Genomic DNA, 19,708 nt, shown 5'->3' with positions numbered 1-19,708 from the left:
CCACAGGAAGGTAAACTAGGGCCTACCAACCAGCAGCAGAACCAAGAGCCGAACCAAGTTCGAGCCAAGGAATCTTGCCAAAAATTGCTTGAAAAAAAAGAGTATCCTAACACTATACACAAGATTAACCTCATCACTATACACAAGATTAACCTCAAAATCATGAGGTAAACAAACAATACTTTGAGGTTTTCAAAGTAAACAAAGCAAGTAACTCGTTAAATTTTAAACATTAACATAAATATCAAATATTAAAGGTTATATACAAAATCAAAGAAAATAAATCAAGAATAACAATCCTCAACCTAAAAAAAAACGTAAGCCATTTAAGAAAAAAGATAGGTGGAACAATCAAGAACAATCCTCAACCTAAAAAAAGCCAGTACCATTTAACCATTCATTCATACGTTCATAACTTTATAAAAGCCTTTTAGCCAAGAAGCAGGTACAAACCTTATAAATACAGTAAATTAAGTTAAATTTGAGGAGCACAGGAATTTTCATCGTAAAATTGAGTTGTAGGTGGAATACTTGTATAGTTGAAGAGGGGGAAAAAAAAAAGGAGAGAACGAAGAACCTAATAAAAAAACAGCACAAATCCTAAAATTGTAGATCTTATTGAGATTTAATTAAATCAAAAGTTGACTGGAGGAGACGAAGTCATGGCACAAAAGGTGATAACTCGTGGGCAGAATCCAATACATTCTGGAGTGTGAAAGATGTCGAAGATCTTGTTTAAGACAGTGAAAACCACAATGAGGTCAATTTCTTCTGTTAGAAGATAAGCAAATCATGGAAAATGGACGTCACTAGAGTAAAGGAGAAGAGTGTTGAACTTAATTTGAAGCAGAAGGTATTGCAAGCCTTTTAGTGAAGGTTAGTAAATTCTGTAGGGCGTGATAACTGGTGAACTGGTGGCATTTGATACAAAAAGTGTTGCCAATGATAGAGTTCCGTCGAAGAGAAGCGAAATTTAATCAGTTTCTGATTTAATGATCCGCGTCCTTATATCTAATAAGAGGTAAACAAGTCAAGACTAAACCAGACCGTAGCTTTTTATCCATGAGAGTGTCAATTCAGGAAAAACTTTACATGCTAAAAAATCCCGTGATGTGGTATCCCACCTACTCTGCCACAAATTTATCAATTCTTACCAAATTCTTCGTCGTTAAGCTTTAATATAGATCTGACTGTTAATAGAAATTCCAAGGATCTGAGTAGGGATTTTACGTTTCAAGCGATAACATAAGACTCGAAAAATTACATAAAGATCGAGCGCTAACGCCCCAGCCAAAACCTGCAAAGCATGTGTTGAAACCATTCGACATATCTTCAAAATGCAAAGTAACATAGTACGCTGGATTGACATCAATTTTGATTGAAATTTTCCTGTCCCCGCCCTATGGAACGGAGCGTCAGCAGCATAGGCAACCATAGGGAGGAGCACAGAGTTGCAGTAAATTCTTGAAGATCTTCTAGAAAGACCCCGCGCAATTCTAGAAACTCTGACAAGGAGCACCGGTCAATTTTCTAAACTTAATGCGCAGATTAGATACATAATGGAGAAAATTTAACCTGCTGTCAATAGTTATTCCCAAAATTTTAATTTCCGTTACCAGAGGCATTTGTGTCTTGTTAATTTTAACTCTTGATGGTCGACGAACGTTCAATTTAGAGCCAAGGACCATCATTTTTTGTCTTGGTAGGACAAATTTTAAACTTGTTTTCAAGTATCCATTGTTGAAGATCAGATAAAACTTTCTCAGCAGATAGTTCAATGGAAGATCTTGAATTGCCACTAACAAAGACTGTTAAATCATCCGCATATGCGATGATCTTCACGTTGTCAAAGGTTCGAGTAATTCAACCTTGCAAATAAAATTCCAGAAAAGTGGTCCCAAATCGGAGTCTTGGGAACACCCTTGAAAGACCTGACGCAAAATGTGTCTGTACTTAGATCTGACGGTGATAAATCTGTTAGAAAAATAGCTCTTAATTAGAAGATAAAGTTGCTGGGAACATTCGGCATGATGTGGACGTTCGAGGGCACTTTTCCACCAAAGGGAACCAAAAGCACCCTCGAAGTCAATAAAGATAGCTAGAGTATATTTGAAACTGGAGTATGCAACAGAAGAAATGAAGTCAACAAGGGGGTCTTCGCAGGACCTTCCACGAGTGAATCCGTATTGACTGGGCGCAGTTAGTCCCCATTCCAGTAACAAGTTGTTTAATCGCAGGGCAGTTAGACGTTCGAATAGCTTACTAAGGTTGGCCAATAAGACTTTGGTTCCTTGAGGGAGGGCTTGTCTGGTTTCCTAATCAACTTGATAAGGGCAGTCTTTCACAGATCCGGGAAAATTCCAGCCTCTAAACATTTATTGAAAAGTTGTAAAAGTATACAGTAGCCTAATCTTGGCGAAATGCACAATAAAGATACTCTCTAGCATTTCCATTCCTTAATTTTCGCTTCCTAGACCACTGTATCCAACTCGATGGCACTAAAAAGCCAAGTCTTAATTGAACAAACATGCAGAGAATTGGCAGAACAAATATTAGTGTGAAAATCAGAATCAGAGCACACATTGTCCTGTAGAAAAAGATTATCTAGAATATTGTTTACAGAACCCATCCAGTTAGCGGTCTCCGCGCCATTGTATAACCGATCCATACACGTCTTGTGTAAATTTATTTCTTACAGTTTTACAGAGTAGCCCCCATGGGTCTGCTTCCTTGCGTAGAGTCCACTTTAATTGAACAGTCTTAACACAGTCCGGTTGGAAATGTTTTCACCTGTGGCCGCAGCAACCTCAAGAGACAGTTGATCACAGGACATCGTATGGTTCCGTCTTGCTGTTAGGGCCAGAGAGCGATCTGTTCTGGTTGCCGTAGCACTCGGGCAACCTTGGCCAGCTCTGCTTGTAATGGTTCCTGCCTCCTGAAACTGCTTCTATAAAAGATATGTCAGACGGCACTTGGGATTTCGATCACCGCGTGTGTTCGCTGTATCGAGGACAGTACACTGTCAAGCCAGAGACTTGAAAGTGTGTAGGCCATGTCTGTGATGTGTTGTGCCCATTGTTTGTCCGGCTTATTGGCCGCCTCTATAGTACCGAGACGACACGGCGTGACACATTAAGCCAACATACCACCTCTGCCTGAGACTGGACGGCTTCAAATCGTCTCAGAGAATCATCAAAACGACGATAAGTCTGCGCCAGTAATAACACCGGCTGGAAAAGGCCCGGGTTCGAATCCCGTCGACGACGCGAGGAACTTGTATGGTCTTTTTTCACTCCATGGCAGAGTTAGTCTGTTTCAGGCGTACATAGAAAAATCCCCCTTCCCAAGGAGCTCGGGGTTTTTCGACCAGCAAAGCAGGTCGAAAACCCCGAGAACAAACCAAAGAACACACGGAATTTACAGAGATAATACACATGGGTAAATTGTAAAACTTTCCGGGTGATCCTAATAAACAGTTTTTAAACGACGATAACTTGCTGTCCCACTGAGCATGCGAAAAAACGGAATGAAATGATATGGTCGCAAACCGCGATTTATAGGCATTTGTAATTTGCGTAATGTGTTGCTCTGTAAGGTAGTAGATAGATTCTATTGGATACTCGGAATTTGTATGCGAGGAAGCCTATTATTTCAAATATTCGCCTTCGGCAACACTGTTCGCAATAAAATATTCATGAAAAACATTGATTATTACTATATTTATTACCACTCATATACCACGTGAAAGTAATAATATAGTTTATTAAGCGATTCGCCTAAACTACTATACAGTAAGGTGACGTTTCAGGCATTTTGCAGATACCCCATCTTCAGACCATGTTCTTGCGGGAACAGAAAGTAGATAGAAATTGGCAATTGTAATATATTCATATTTGTAACCCTTTCTATTTTCTGTTCCCCCAACAACATGGTCTGATGATGGGTATCGGTAAGATTGCCTGAAATGTTACCTTAATGTATAGTAGAATTAAAATGGGGGCCTATCAAACGCACAGCTGCTTAACTCAACGCTACTAGTGCATCAGGCAATACAGCAGCATTCCTCAAGGCAAAATACATTGGTAGCACAAAGGTCGTTATTGTCAGAAAATGGGAAATAGTTGGGGGGGGGGGGAACCTCCGGTGCCACCAGACAAAAACACTATGTGTAAGGAGGATAAGTGGAATAGGACCAGGTTATGTCTGACAGGGTAAAAAGTAGATGACGTTGTTGGGCAGATATCATCTTTAAAGGGCACGAAAGGTGATATCGTTGTACGCGTGGACACTAATGATGTTAAGAGTAAGAGCTCTAAGGACTTACTTAACAAGTAACCCCCTCCCCGAACAATTAACTCCCCTAGCTGAAAACTGTTCAGGGGTGAAGCATATGCAATAAATTGAGTTAATAATAATAAGTACAGCGCAATGTCAGGGAAAAAGTCGTAAGTTAGGATTAATTTTAAAAAAAGTGTCTGCAATTCTGCACAGACATGATAGGGAGGGTGTACATGTTGAGAGCCTTGCCAATCAAATCGGCCCTGGACAGAGATTGTACATGGCTTATGGAATAGATTTTTTTCCCAGCGTGTGGGCTGTGAATGTTAACAGGAGAGACCGTTTATGCAAGGATGAGATGCACTTAAATAGAAATGCTGAGGTAGTGGGTCAGAAAACTGCTAGCTTGCGGGGAAACACACAGACTAATAGATTAATTAGAGCTGCAGGCAGGGGTGAAAATAATTCTTGCACTTCTATAACATGCAGCAACCTAAAACAGGGTTTTCAGATTTCAAGCGCTGCTGTGGCTCATCATGGAACAAATAAAAACACACCGGCTGTGTCAGGGTAACTAAGAGTAAGAACAGGTGCAGGTATACTTGCATATACATTAATCTAGGAGCATAGTAAATAAATTTGAATTATTGATCAATCAAGTCTGTCACTCAGACAAGGGATGCAGAATTTGAATGCAAGGAACACAATGTGTACATTTGTTTTAGTTATGAGAAATTCTAGCATAAGGGGCTACTTGCTAGAGAAGTGTAGATTACAGTGTAGTGTGGTGTTGGAGTGTGTTGGTCTGTTGTTCATCTGGCCTCTTCATTTTGCCCTTGGGAGGCCAAGATCCTCGCCGTTGCCCGTCGTTTAACATGTGGAGATGGGACAAGCAGTAGGACTGCGTAAGTCTGGCGGAGCGAACCCTTGAATCGCCTAGGCTTGCCAATAAGTACCCAAAACTACAGAAATGACAGGAGAGGGGGTTATGCTGTTGGATAAGAAGTATATTGAATGTAAATAAGTGCATGACGAGTCAAAATAGAAGATTTTGACTTTCCAAATATGGACTGCAACTGATGGGATGATCACTGACACTAGCAAGACTATTGTGGGTTTATTGGATGATTGTTTTCTACAGCAGTATGTTAGAAAGGAACAAGAAAAATCAATACTGGTTGATCTATTAGCAGCGATTCCTAATGCATTAGTAATCTGCAAGCAAAAAAATCACTAGGCGGCAGTAATCAGTGTACTGATGTGAAAGTTACTTTAAAACAACTACTCTTAAGGTTAAAAGGAAGGGCTTTTGCTTTCGTAAGGGTGATTAACAGTGGTATCAGACAGTTTTTAAATTCTACACTGAGACCAACTGATGATGTTACCAACGACAAATTCTAAATGGGGGGCGTTCGAGGAAATAATCATAGAAGCTACTGGGCTTTTCATGCCAAAACAAAAATAAATACTGTTCAACGCTCAGACCTAATTGGATGGTAGATGAGCTGATAAGACTTGAAGCAAACAAAAATGTATGGTATGCACATAAATTATCAGGTGATACAGAAGCCTATAGTAGATATAAACTCGTCTGCAATCAGGTCACAAAGGAGGTTAGGCAAGCTAAGTCAGAATATGAGAACCCTCTGGTAAAGAAAAGCAATATAGACTTTTTACTTATATTAACAGTACATGGATGGGTTTTAATTGCATTGGTCCACTTGATGTCAGTGGTTCAATTGTTGATGATCCTGTTCAGGTTGCTGATAAGCTGAATAGGTATTTTGTATCTACATTCACACATGAAGAATTCTTTATGGATGGGGATGCCAGTAGTTTTAAAAAGTCTAACTACAGAAAAGCTAAATGATTTGTGATAACTGAGAGGACAGTGGAAGAGAAATTCTTGAATCTGAACTTAAAAAATGCTCTTGGGCTGGATGGGATCTGTCTAGTTACATTAAGAGACACAGCAAATGACGTAAGCAAACCCTTAGTCATAATTATGAGACCACCTTCTTTGGATTCGGGGGAGCTCCCTATGGACTGGAGATGTTCGAATGTATCTCCAATTCACAAAGGTGAATCAAAAGGTGACATGAGTAATTACAGACCTGTTAGCTTATCTTTTGTTCCAGGGAAAATAATGGATTCACTGGTTAAAGAAGAATTGCAGAACAATCTAAACAGCATTGCAGTTATACTACAGTCACAGCTTAGATTTGTTAAGGTTCTGTCTAATCTGATTGAATATTACGATGCAGTAATAAAGAAACTGGATGCGAAATTAATTTTGATATCATTTACTTGAATTTAAGGAAAGCTTTTCATACCATATAAATTGGAGCAGTGTGGTAATAAAGCAAGTTATAGCAATGGATAAAATGGATGGTTGAGTGGAAGAAGACAGAGCATGGTTATTAATGGACACTACTCTTCTGGACTAACGTTATTAGTGAAACCCCAGGGCTCACTGCTGGACTTATTGTTTTCTATATTTATTAATGATACTGATGAAGGTATATCAGGCTTACGGGCTAAGTTGGCAGGGTGGTTAAGAAAGTAATCACGGTAAGCTATTGCAACAAGATCTAACAAAATTAGTCAGACAGATGAGCTGAGAAATCGGCAGCTGAAGTTTAATATTGACAAATGCAAGATACTTCATATGGGAAGCAATAATCCCAGATTTTATCGTAGTAATTGCGTGGTACTACACCCAGGTTTGTGGAAAATGAAAAAGACCTGGAGGTAACTGTGCAGTCAGATATGACGGTTTTTTTTTTTTTTTTGTTTGTTAATTTTTGGCGCATCGGCTTCTGTGGCCATAATGCACCTCCCAAAGTTTTTTTTTTTTTTTTTTTTTTTTGCATTTTACTCTGACCCAAGCCCGAGGCGGGATTCGAACCCGCGACCTTTGGGTTGCCAGGCAGGCACTTGACCCACCTGGCTAGCCCGATCGGCTCAGATATGACGTTCTGTGAGTAGTGCTGCCAGGGTATTTCATGGGGTTTTATCAATGATATACACGAACTTTGCTAGCAGGGTTAAGGAGGTGATTATCCCATTGAACAACGCAATGGTTATGCTACAGGAAGGATATAGATATGCTGGAATGGGTGCAGAGAAGGGCAAGGAGATTGAAGGAACAAAAGGATGGTCAAACCAAGAAAGGCTTCAATTCTGCAAATTGCAGCGTTTGGAGACACTGGCATTTGCGAGGTGATCTGACTGAGGTGTTTTAAACTTTGACTGGATTGAGCAAGCTCAGTGCTGATGGCATTCTTCCTCCTGCTCAGACTACACACAGGTAGGAGCATAAATTCAATTCAAAATGACGTTTGTTGTAAGATGGATGTGCGGAGGTTTACTTTCAGCCAGCAGGTGACTGATCGTTGGAACAAACTCCCATATGTTGTTGAAGTGGGTAATTAGAACAAAGGAAAAACTAGACAAATTTACTGACATATGGGTTAGTGCAATTGCCTCATTTTTATACGCAATAAACTACGTATGCAATTATCTCCCGTTTTAATTATATTTCAGATGATCATTGTATGCGTAGTTCATTACGTATAAAATGGGGCAATTGCACTAACCCATATGTCAGTAAACTCCTGCAATCTAAGGCTATAGCCAAAATATCCTTTAACTAGGCAAATTGTTGGAGGGGATGGGCAGGTGAGTGGGAAGTTTTATTTTTGGCTGATGCTTTATAAGCTTACTTTCTTGCATAATTGGCCACTACTAACACCAAAAACATTTTCACAAAGAGAACGCTGCATTATTAACCGGTAAAATCTTCCATTTTTAATGCGACCAAACCATTAAATTATTTATATTTATTAAATAAATAAACAAAAATAAGCATTCAAAACTCTTGCATCTTTTCTTGTTAAACTTGTGCTTACCGACTTATAACTTGCATATTTATTTTTAAATTTAAGCGCATTAGTATATATGCATGAGCACCTATTATCTTCATCATGTCATCCGTCCGCATGTAACAGAGGTACTCCCAGAAGACGCATTTTCATGAAATTTTATATTTGGTACGTATAAAAAGATGTCGAGCAATCCCAAATTTTATTAACATTGGACAGACAGAAATCCTGCAACTATTATTATCATTTTTTTCCCATTCAATCTGTATGGGAAAAAAAGAATTCATATATTAAATATAGTTTTAATGTTAGCTTTTTATATAGTTTTTTTGTTAGCTTTAGAAGTTCCATGAACTCTAAGCATGTATTGTTATGCAAGATCGTGAACGCAAGATGGTGTCGGTTGTGGGCAGATATGTGAACAGATATTGGAGAGAAAAGAGACTAAATACAGTAGAACTCTATTAAAAAGTTTTCCAAGGGAGTGGAGGTTTAGAATTTCTTACAAGGGAAAATGGCCCAAGGGTATGAAATATTGAACCACACAAATAAAAATGAAAAGATACACATAAGTTAAAGATGATTTTTAAGTACTATTTCAGAATTTATAAATATTTTACTCTGCTTATGGGAAACATTTTTAAACTGAGATTTCTAATTGCTTAACATTCTGTTCATTAAACTCATTACCAAATACTCATCAGAATTCAGCGTGCTCAACCCATTCAAAGTGTATAAGGCCTTGAATGGGTTGAGCAAGCTCAATTCTGATGGGATTCTTCCGCTTGCTCAGATTACGAACCTAAGGGGACATAAATTCAAATTGGGGAAAGAGCTGTAAAACAGATGTGCAGAAATTTGCCTTTAGCCAGCGGGTGGTTAACTGCTGGAACAAACTTCCATCTGTCGTTGTGGAAGTTGATAACTTAAATAAATTCAAGGAGGAACTGGACAAATTTTTAGAGGGAATGGTTGTGTGAATTTTTTTTTTTTTTTATGATGCTGCATAAAGCTAATACGCTTGCTTTCTTGCATCATGCTCTTATTACTCATTACCAAGTGGGAAGGATAGCATCCTTCCAACTATAACCCTTCAAATTAGAAAAATAAAATATAATCAGTATAATTAATAACTATTATACTCGTATAATCGATATAATTAATATTTTCAGGGATAAAAAAAAAAACTACCAAGGAGGGAAGAATAATTAGGGTCAATACAGTAGAGAGACAAAAATACGGTCTGTTATTCTTTAAAGTAGTACCAAAAATACTAATGGCATTCTACATAAATAAATAAAGTATTATAAATTCAGCTTTCAACATACTTTAAAAGATTACAATAAGACACAGCAGCAATCCACTAAGTAGAATTACGAAATTCAGAACTTAACATCAAACGCTTCATTTGGTTATGGATATCAATGAAAACAATTGCAATATGTCACTTCCGTTATATCAAAATGTTTATACTAAAAAGGTTTTAGGGCTGAAAGCTTCAGACTGTAAAATTCTCTAATCGAACAAGTTAGTGCATAGCATCATTTCGGTTCGTAGTAAATCACTGAAATAGGTGAAATGACATCCTTTTTGTTACATCTCATATTATAAATACCTTCACAACGAGTTGCCCAGATATTGCACTCCCTTGAATAAGCAACGCTTCACCAATGGAGAAGAGTAATGTTACTTATTCTCGGCGGTTACCATCACCTCTGGGTGATGATAACCGTATAACACCACTCCTGGGTGGTGTTATACGCCGAGAATAAGTAACATTAGTCTTCTCCACAGGCAAAGCGTTACTTAATCGAGGTAGTGCAATATGAGGCAACTCATTGTGAAGGCATTCACAATATTGATATATAACAAAAACGATGTCATTCAGTGATCTACTACGAACTAAAATGAATACACTAACATGTTCGATTACCAAAATGTTTATATTGCTAAATATTTTTTTAATATAAAAATAAAGAAAATTTTCTATATTTAAAAAACGTATTAATTGAGAAAATGTCATTATAATAATACACTGTGTGTTCTTTATCACGAACTTTTTATGCGGGAAAGCTTTTTACCAGGGAAACTTGCGGGAATTTCTTATCCGGGGTTCTACTGTATATGGTAAAGAGCAATAAATATTATACAGTTATAATTAAACTGAACAGCTAAGTTTCGAGAACCTAAAACTATAGATATTTATTAAGTGTTCTATTAAGTTATAACCTTAATAATTAATCGATAAGAAGACTTCAGTTAATCACAGAAAAATAATTCAATTAATTTTTAGAAAACAACAGAGAATATGCCTGAAATATAACGCAATGCGTACATTACCTAACTTGTAACAGAAGTATGTTATCAGATGTTTATACATTACTTAGTAAAGAAAAGTTCAATCGCTATCACATTTTCAGCGTATGTTTCGTCGGTCCCTGGAAAGCTTTTAAGATCAATCATAGCTTCCTCTGACTTCCTTCCGACCATACAACGTCCTTAATATGAAAGTATATTTCGCATATAAATTGGTCTGTAGTAGTGCCACAGAAAAGGTTAGGCTGGAAAGGCAGATTATGAGAAATTGCTGACAAAGAGAGCAGAGAATGAGGATAGGGAATTCTTCATATACTGTATATAAATGCAAAGAGAAGAACAAACCAGATCGGACCCTTATTTAATGGGCGTGGGGATAGTATTAGATACCCCAGCTGAAGTTGCAGATGAACTCAACAGTTTGCTTAATGATGTTGAAATTTCACGTTTATTTAATGAAAAAAAAACTTTCGAACCTACAGGGCAGTAAGGCTGCTAGGGTTTATGACAAATATCCTATAATTTTAAGGGAGGCGAAAAGTGAGTGCATTGAACCATTGTGGTTAATTATGAGAGAATCACTGGACTCTGGAGAGATTCCATTGTATTGGAAAAGTTCCAATGTATCCTGAATACACAAGAGCGGTTCTAAGAATGAAGTGGGAAATTACCGGCCGGTTAGTCCAACGTCAGTAGTAGGGAAAACATTGGAAAAAAACAGAAGGAACTGGAAATTTGCTGGAGAGGCCTTCATCCTGCAGTGGATCAAGGGTGGAATTCGGGATCATTTAGATAGAAATAGAATTGTGAAGGATACGCAACATGATTTTGTAAAAGGAAAACCATGATTAACTAATCTGGTTAGCCGTTTTGACATGGTCATTCAAGTGCTGGACTTAGGAAATAATTTCGACATTGTTTATTTAGATTTCAGCAAAGCATTTGACTCAGTCCTACATGAGCAGTTACTTTGAGCTGGAACAGGTTGGAATCACAGGGAAAATCCTTAGATAGATAGCTGGATGGCTTCAGGGCAGGAGGCAGAAGGTTGTGATAAATGGTTATTCCTCAAATTGGGTTGATGCCAGAAGTGGGGTTCCCCAAGGATCAGTATAAGGACCACTGTTGTTTTTGATTTTCATAAATGACATAAGTGCGCGTGATGTTTAAATTTGCAGATGATGTAAAGATTGATAGAGTAGTTAATGATCATCACCAAGCAGAGCTTCTTCGGAGTGACAGATAGACTTCAGGGATGGCCAGTAAAATGGTAGATATGCTTTAATCCAGCAAAGTGTAAGGTATTACACCTGAGGAACGGTAACCCCAAAATAACTTATACTTTGGGGGAGTTAAACTAAAGCCCGTAGTAGAGGAAAGGTACTTGGATGTCACTATATCAGACTGTTAGATAAGAAGAGAAACACATGGATTAGGCAGCAAACTCAAGTAAACGACATTCTTATCAGAACTAAAGAACTAAAATGGTCTTGGGCAGGACACATAGCTCGAAGACATGATGACAGATGGATAAGAAAATAGCAGAATGGTACCCAAGAGGATCTAAGAGAAAACCTGGACGACAACAACGGAGATGGACAGATGAAATTTATGAGTTTGTGGGTAGTAAATTGATGGCCATTGAAAAAAACAGAAGGAACTGGAAATTTGCTGGAGAGGCCTTCATCCTGCAGTGGATTGAAAATGGCTGATGATGATATCTAGTGGATGTATCCTATGTAGTTCTACCCAACTGATGTATGATTTCGTCAAAATAATTAACTGGATTAGTCAGGCAAGACTTTCCCTTCACGAAACCATGCTGTGATCCATTGATGACGCCATCCTATCGAGATGATCCTGTATTGTATTCTTAATCAGAGTCCATGATCTTACCCACCACTTAAGTCTTACTCACTGTCTGTAGTTTCCCATCATGTATTCGCACCTCCTTTGTGGATTGGGGACACATTAGCATTTCGCCAGTTAAGGATCACCCCCTCCCCGCGGAATCTAATGATGATCTCATTAACTTTCTCAACAGGATGATAAACTCACATGCAGCATTTTTACGTATACCTTCATATTTGGGAACGAGCAATCGATAAAGCTGCAGAGCGATGTCGTTTTGAAGCTGACTCTGTTTTCAAACACGATGCGCAAAATGATTCTCGAGCGAGAATCGTTTTGCGCATCCACGCTGTACTTTCCATCCCTACTTTGTGTAAGGGTGAAACATGTTGCTCTTGTGAAATTTGGCAAAATTTAATAAACGAGGCGTAGTCGCGTTCTGTACTTTGGAATGAAGATGAAGCTAATTTTAGGAAAAAAAAGATGTTACCAAGAGGTTCTGGGTTTTATGTGGCAGTTGCCTGAGGACTAGAAAGCGGTAAGATGAATTTATTATTTTCATGTAAATAGGCATATGAGGTCCTCTATACAGTGTGATTCACTACCAGTGCGACAAACTTGCAGGAGGTGTAGGGGGCACAAAGACGAATCGGAATCACATAGCATTGCAGGGTCCGAAATGCCTTCGTCATGCGGTAGAGGACGTTGAACGGGAGGTCGCGTGAACAGCGATCCCGCTGGAAGTCAGCATTTGCGAACCGTTTCTGTTGAAGAAACCAAGTAGCAAAAGTCCTCCGGAGTGGATAATCCACAGGCTCCAATGATTGGACGCGTTGCAGATGGTATGAACTCATTTGGTTTGTTGACAGTATCCTCCATACAGTGGATTGGGAAATACCCAATCGTTGGCCTATCGCTCGAGTACTCGGATTGCCTTCTGCAAGACGTAGGACATTCTCCTCATTGTCTGGCGTCCTCGTCGTTCGCTCTCAATTCATGGTACCTCTCCTGAAACAACCAGTCTCACGTAACCTTCTGTACACACGTGCGAAAATCGTATGATTAGGAGCACGCCTGTGAGGGAAACGTTCCTGGTGCAGAGCGGCGCGCCCGTTACAGTCCGCAGCTCCATACGCGAAGTGCATGTCGGCCAGTTCAACGTTTGAATACTCGTCCATCCTACTGCCTCGGGAACCGGTTCGCAAATGCTGACTTCCAGCGGGATCGCTGTTCACGCGACCTCCCGTTCAACGTCCTCTACCGCATGACGAAGGCATTTTGGACCCTGCAATGCTATGTGATTCCGATTCGTCTTTGTGCCCCTACACCTCCTGCAAGTATGTCGCATTGGTAGTGAATCACCCTGTATAATGTGTATGCATGCCTTTATTTGCATAGACCTGTTCATATGTTTTTCCTGTAAAGAAATTACTGTAAATCTGTAGTTAAGATTGGGATCAGTGAACAGACGTTACCACAGTATTCTTATTATTACACATATATTAAGAAATTGTACGAAAAAAGGTCAGGCTCAAAATATAAAGCAGTTGGCTGATATGGACACAAAAGACACTTTTTAGACGCTTCTGCTTTTATGCGTAAATCGCCTATATGTCTTTTCCCTGTCCGTCAGTCCACATGCAACAACTCGACTCCTAATTGATGGATTATCGTGAGTTTTTATTTTTGGATATTTTAGAAATACATGTGGAGTTATTCCAGATTTCACTACAACCGGCCTAATAGGAACTTGTAAGTTCTTTTAAATAGAATTTCGAGTTACCTCATAAATAAATGGAAGTGTGTTTCCGATGTTCGGTCATTACTTTCTGTTGTCCCTGACGGTTTAAAAACAGTTAAACGCTCAAAATTTCAAACATGTGCAAGCGCATATATTTCTGCATACTTTGCGTTTGAATAGTTTAAAAAATTAAATTAAAAACAATATATGTATATTAGAGAATGTATTACACGGCTTTTACAAGACCATTTTTAAAACTGAATATCGTTGAATTGCATGCTTTGCAATGTGAAATACCCATCGCTCGCTCGCCAATGTGAAGGTACTCTAAATACCATTCACTCCTGGAGCCTTACCTTTACTCAACATTAGTAGTTTCCCCCATATATTCTTCCCGTTAACCCTCTTTATTACACTACTCGTTAAACCCTGTTAACATTCTCAAAAATTAACTGTTGGTAATGTAGATCTTATTTATGTCATCAGGAAATAAAATATTCTAACACTTTATAGACCACAGTAAATAATTTTAATAAATAAATATCACGTTACAAACCCTTTACCCGGTTCTTGTTCACACGCTTAATGAATACGAAGAGCAGTAACAATGATTACAAGTTTTCCTTACTCAAATTACTTTCAAGTCGCAAGAGACGTTTAATCCAGTACCCTTGCGTTCTCACAGCATATTGTTCATCATCGTCCTCACGCTCCACTAATCTCTACTTAATTTTAAGGTTCAACTGCCCATTCCATAGTTCCCCATTGTCTCTCCCCTTAGAGCAAGCTGCATAAAACCGTGATGTAAAAAGCGGTTTTTTCTTTTTCTAGTCTTCTTTCCCAGTACTTCAAAAGTTCCTATTACTGTATGGACTCCAGCCCGTGCCCTGCTAATTCAGATTCTTTCGTATTCCCCTTAGCCACGTGTTTGTTGTGTTCATCTATACATGTTTCAGATGAACCTATGTATACCTTTCTACATTTACGTTTATTTTTATATATTACTTGTCTTTTATTATAATCTACTTTGATTAAACTCCCCATCTTATTAATTGGCTTAAAGTTCCCCGAAAACAGATGTTTTTCGCCGATGCTTTTTCTATATTGAAATCCGTAACGCTCTTCTGTCTTCAATACCGTGTTGTTTTATTGTTTGTTGTTCGAATATTTTTCTGTTGTTTTATCAGTTAAATTTCTTAGTGCCCGTTATTTAATAATAAACCTATAACAGCGATGATTTCTTCCGCGGTTTTTTTTTTTTTTTTTTTTTGTGTGTTATTATAAATTTTCAAATATTTGTTAAAGTTTTCATAATACCACCTCTCTTAATAAACTAATTTTGTATTATCCACCGTGTTAACGCCCCGGCTGCCAAGCGATCTCAGTGCGTTTATTAAAGCGAACTTTCTAAAGAGCTTTTGCCATATACAGATTCTGATTTGCTCTGAATACCTTTTCCCTCATTTTCTATTGGAGTAGCTCTTTCTCTCTACAAGAAATCGGCAACCGCACTAGCTATAACAAACAGGGGGAGAGATCGCAAAATTACATTAAATAAATCTTCTGTTTATGCTTCGGGACAACCACATAAAGTCAGAGGAGTTCATATGACAGAGAAAATGCAAGAATGTCAACGTATTTAGCAATCACGTGATCTTGAACCACGGTAAACTCCAACGCTTGTACTAATGTACTCTGGCGTTTGACCACTCGGCTACAGCAGTCTGCGCCATGTGACCGTATTGTACTTGTAGTATTGAAGTTATTGCACAAGATGAGTACGGAATAAGTAAAATAATTTATAATTATATACCAAATTTATTTGATAAAAAAATAATTGGTAGTTGCACAAACCTGCAACACCGCCACGAAACACCATTGCTTAGCTACTCTGCTGTTTAGTTTTGCTTACCATTTCCTTTACAAAAGTGTTTAACTGCAAATTAGGTGATGCAAATACCAAACTTATTTTCAGTGTGATGGCGTGTCATTAGACTTGGCCAATGGTCCATCTCTTCAGGGCATAGCTGTTCTCAATATTCCCAGTATCTATGGTGGGTCCAATCTATGGGGCGACAGCACCAGTCAAAGGAAGCGAAGTCGATCAAAGAAGAGAAAAAAAGAAAGAGATGCTTCCACTAACAGTTTTTATTCTGTAGATCTGAGCACTGCAGTGCAGGGTGAGTAATTCATATCGGGTGTTTACATATTGTATAAAATATATATTGTACATCTTTATATGTATATACTGTACATGTTATATGTCGAACCTGGATAGCTTCCAAATTGCAGATAGATTCCTGCCTATTATAAAAAGGCTCTTTTCATAAAAGAAAAATCTCGTGCGTAATAATTTATATTAAATTATAAAATATAATTTAATATTATTAATCCAAAAACTAATATTATAATATAACTATAATTTCATTATCTTTATAAAAACAAAAGTGCATTTCTGATATTTGGCCATACCTATCAAAATTGTTAGTTATGCTTCTATTATTCCGAAAGTATTTAAAGTTTTTTATCTTTAGCATTTCATTGCTGTTCCTATAATCATTGCTCAAACGCCCTATACAAATGCCAAAATTCGACTTCAAAAATTACTATTTAAATGATTGGTAATTATTTTTATAATTATTTTTTATTTTTATAAAAATTTAGATAATTTTTATATTATTTGCTGATCGTATTTTAAAACTGTCTGTTTTTGTAACAGAAATCATGATCTTCAAATTAAAAGAGGTATTTTTCATTAAAATTTATTTTTTATATTCTTTCTATTCAAAATTAATCTAAGGTAAATTTTTACTTACTAAAAAACTAATAAATATATAGAATTATATTCATATATTTTTACAATATAGTAGATACTGTCGGGGTTTTGGCCGTTGGTGTTTTTGGGCCAGACCCGTCTGAAGTAAAAATACCGAGTGAGCATAATTTAAGTTCACCTATATCGATGAGTCTGTAGCGTGAACGATTAATCGGAAAATGAAGTTTGCATAGTACAGATGATCGGGAAGAGAAATTCAACAGAAAAAAAAGTTTCCAAACTCATCATCGTCATCATCATTCTAAGGGCCAAGCCCTGTCACTATTAGAGATCTTTTTTTCTCCATTCAACGCGAATTTGGGCTTTTTTGTTTTGCTTCCCTGTAGTTCCTTCTTGAAAGTCGGAGCACGTTATCAAGTGATGTGATTCTTGGTCGTCCACTGCTTCTTTTCCCTTCAAGCTGTCCTTCTAGTATGTTTACTGTCCAATCATTGTGTCTCCAGAGATGTCCTAGAAACCGCATCTTCCTCTTTATTATGGCTTTCTTCATTGTTCTTTGTTCCTCAGCTACACTGAGGACCTCTTCATTCGTCTTTTTGTCTCTTCAGTTGATTTTCATCAACGTTCTCCAGAGAAACATCTCAAATGCTTGAATTCTCCTACAGTCTGTTGCTGTTATTGACCATGTTTCACATCCATACATAGGTTTTCACGAATCTCTTCCTCTTTTCTTTGTTTATCTTTTTTGCAATAAATGATTTATTTTTCCTAAGTGCTTCTTTCGCTTTTGCAATTCTTTTTATTTCTAAATGGCTTTTGCCATCCTCTTGTATGTTTCGTCCAAGATGTAACTCTCCTTTTGGTGACAGAAAGGTTGCTAAATAGTTAATAATTCTTGTATTCTGTCTATCTTGTGAACTACTCTGACCGTTTGGTCGTCACGGAGTATAAACAGAAAATTTAATTTTTAATTTTATATACAAATGAGCTTACTTATTCAATTTCCTTGTTATCTATTTCTATCTTGTCTGTTTTTCTTTGACTTTCTTTTCCGGCAACCATTATTTTTGTCTTTTTTTGAACCCGTATTTTAAGAAAACTTCTTCCATTACTTCTATTGTGTTTTTTTTCACTTCATTTTTCGCTAGTACTGCTATATCATCTGCAAAACGTATTGCACCTGTACTCCTATGTTTATTCCTTTGGTTTTGCACTTCACTTTCTCTAGAGCGTCCTACATGTACAAGTTAAATAGTAACGGTGATAACGCACACCTCTGCCTAACTCCTTTTCTTATCTTGGCTATTACTTCATTATTTTGAAATTCATTTTTTGTCGTTTGATTTTCATATAATTTTTTGATGGCTCGTCGATCTCTCCAATCAAACTGGGCCTTCATCATGACTGTAAAGCTTCTCCCAGAGAACATATACTAAAATTGGAACGATACAGAGAAGAATGCTTTTCTAGATCAATAAAAACTGTGTGTGTGTGGTTTTATTTATGATTATTCATCGATCTACAATTGTGCGTAGCACTAAGATGGCTTCTCGTGTTCCTCTTCAATTTCGAAAACCAAACTGATCTTCGCTTAAAAACTGTTCTGTTTTCAGTTTGACTCTGTGTTTTATTATGTTCAAAAGTATTTTGGATGCGTGGATAAGCAGACTGATGATGGTTCGGTAGTTTTTATACTCTGTCGCATTTCCTCTTTTGGCCAATGTCACTGTCCGGGTTTGAAAAAAAAAAAAAAGTCATCCACATTTTTTCCTTCTTCATAGATTGCTTTTATGATATTGAACATTTCTTTCCTTGTTTTGTCTCCTGCTTTTTTTTAGCAATCCAGCTGGAATTTTATCTGTCCCTACTGCTTTTCCACTGGGGATCTCATTTAGAGCTCTTCTATATTCTAATAGGTCTGGTCCCAAACAATCCTCTTTTACTTCAAGTTCGGCCTCCCAGGCTTCCTCACTTTTTGGTTTCCATCATAGAGGTCTTCCAGGTACTCTTTCCGTCTTATTCCTATGTCTCTATTTCTAATCAGTAGTTTTCCATCTTTATCTCTTATTGCTGTGCTTTTGGTTTTAAGGTCTCGAGTATATGTAGCAATCATCTTGCATACTACGTCAGTTTTTCCATTGTTTAAATTATCTTCACCTTCCTTGCATATCTCATCCATCCACTTTTCCTTTGCCCTTCTGCATTCCTCGGTCACTTTATTTCTTAGTCTTCTGTACCGTTCTTGTCCTTCGGCTGTATTATTCTTTCTGACTTTGTTTCTTTTTACAATCAGGTTGTGAATTTCACTTGTTATCCATGGCTTTCTTGGTTGTAGTCTCATGTGTCCAATTACTTTGTTTGCTGTATCTTCCATTCGATATGGTCTTTTCCAAACTACCAGAAGAAAATGTAGTACTGGAACTGAACTTTTGACATGCATTATGGCTGTCCATGTTGAGTGGTATGCAAGGAAATCAAACTGGAGTGATGAAAAAATAAGACTGCATCTTGGTATGTAAATTGCATGCAAGTGAAGAATATGTCAATTCACGGACGTAGCCAACGTGCTGTGGGAGTGGCTCGAACGATGACTTTCTATGAAACATCAGGCTTTATTTGTGATACTGTTTTACGAGGACAATAACCGTACACTATCAGCACTGAAGAAGTTTCGGTTGATGAAAAGGTTTCAGCAGAAGTCCACTAACAGCTAATGGTATAAGAGAAATGATCCGAAAAGTTGAAGATCCTGAGCGTCTTAGACGCACAACGTGGACTAAGAAAGAAACCTGTTCCTGCCCATGCTGCGAAAAAGAGGAATTGTACATTGAGGCTACGGCACGATGTTCTGATATACTTCAT

At 37.7% G+C, this 19,708-nt stretch overlaps 1 protein-coding gene across 3 annotated transcripts in view; it reads left to right on the top strand.

Moving 5' to 3' along the window:
* The window catches only part of Dgk (diacyl glycerol kinase 1), a 313,927-nt gene that overhangs the window by 275,754 nt on the left and 18,465 nt on the right, over positions 1-19,708 (top strand). For all 3 annotated transcript variants that reach the window (XM_090388889.1, XM_090388891.1, XM_090388890.1), the window contains one exon: positions 16,046-16,250. In XM_090388889.1, the coding sequence (XP_090245015.1) occupies positions 16,046-16,250 (205 nt within the window). The remainder of the gene's footprint in view (positions 1-16,045; positions 16,251-19,708) is intronic.

The sequence above is a fragment of the Mastigoproctus giganteus genome, chromosome 14, assembly GCF_048544385.1.
Source record: "Mastigoproctus giganteus isolate SK-2022 chromosome 14, ASM4854438v1, whole genome shotgun sequence".
NCBI classification, from domain to species: domain Eukaryota; kingdom Metazoa; phylum Arthropoda; class Arachnida; order Uropygi; family Thelyphonidae; genus Mastigoproctus; species Mastigoproctus giganteus.
The sequence above is the reverse complement of the archived record's forward strand: the minus strand, read 5'-3'. Positions and strand labels throughout refer to the sequence as shown.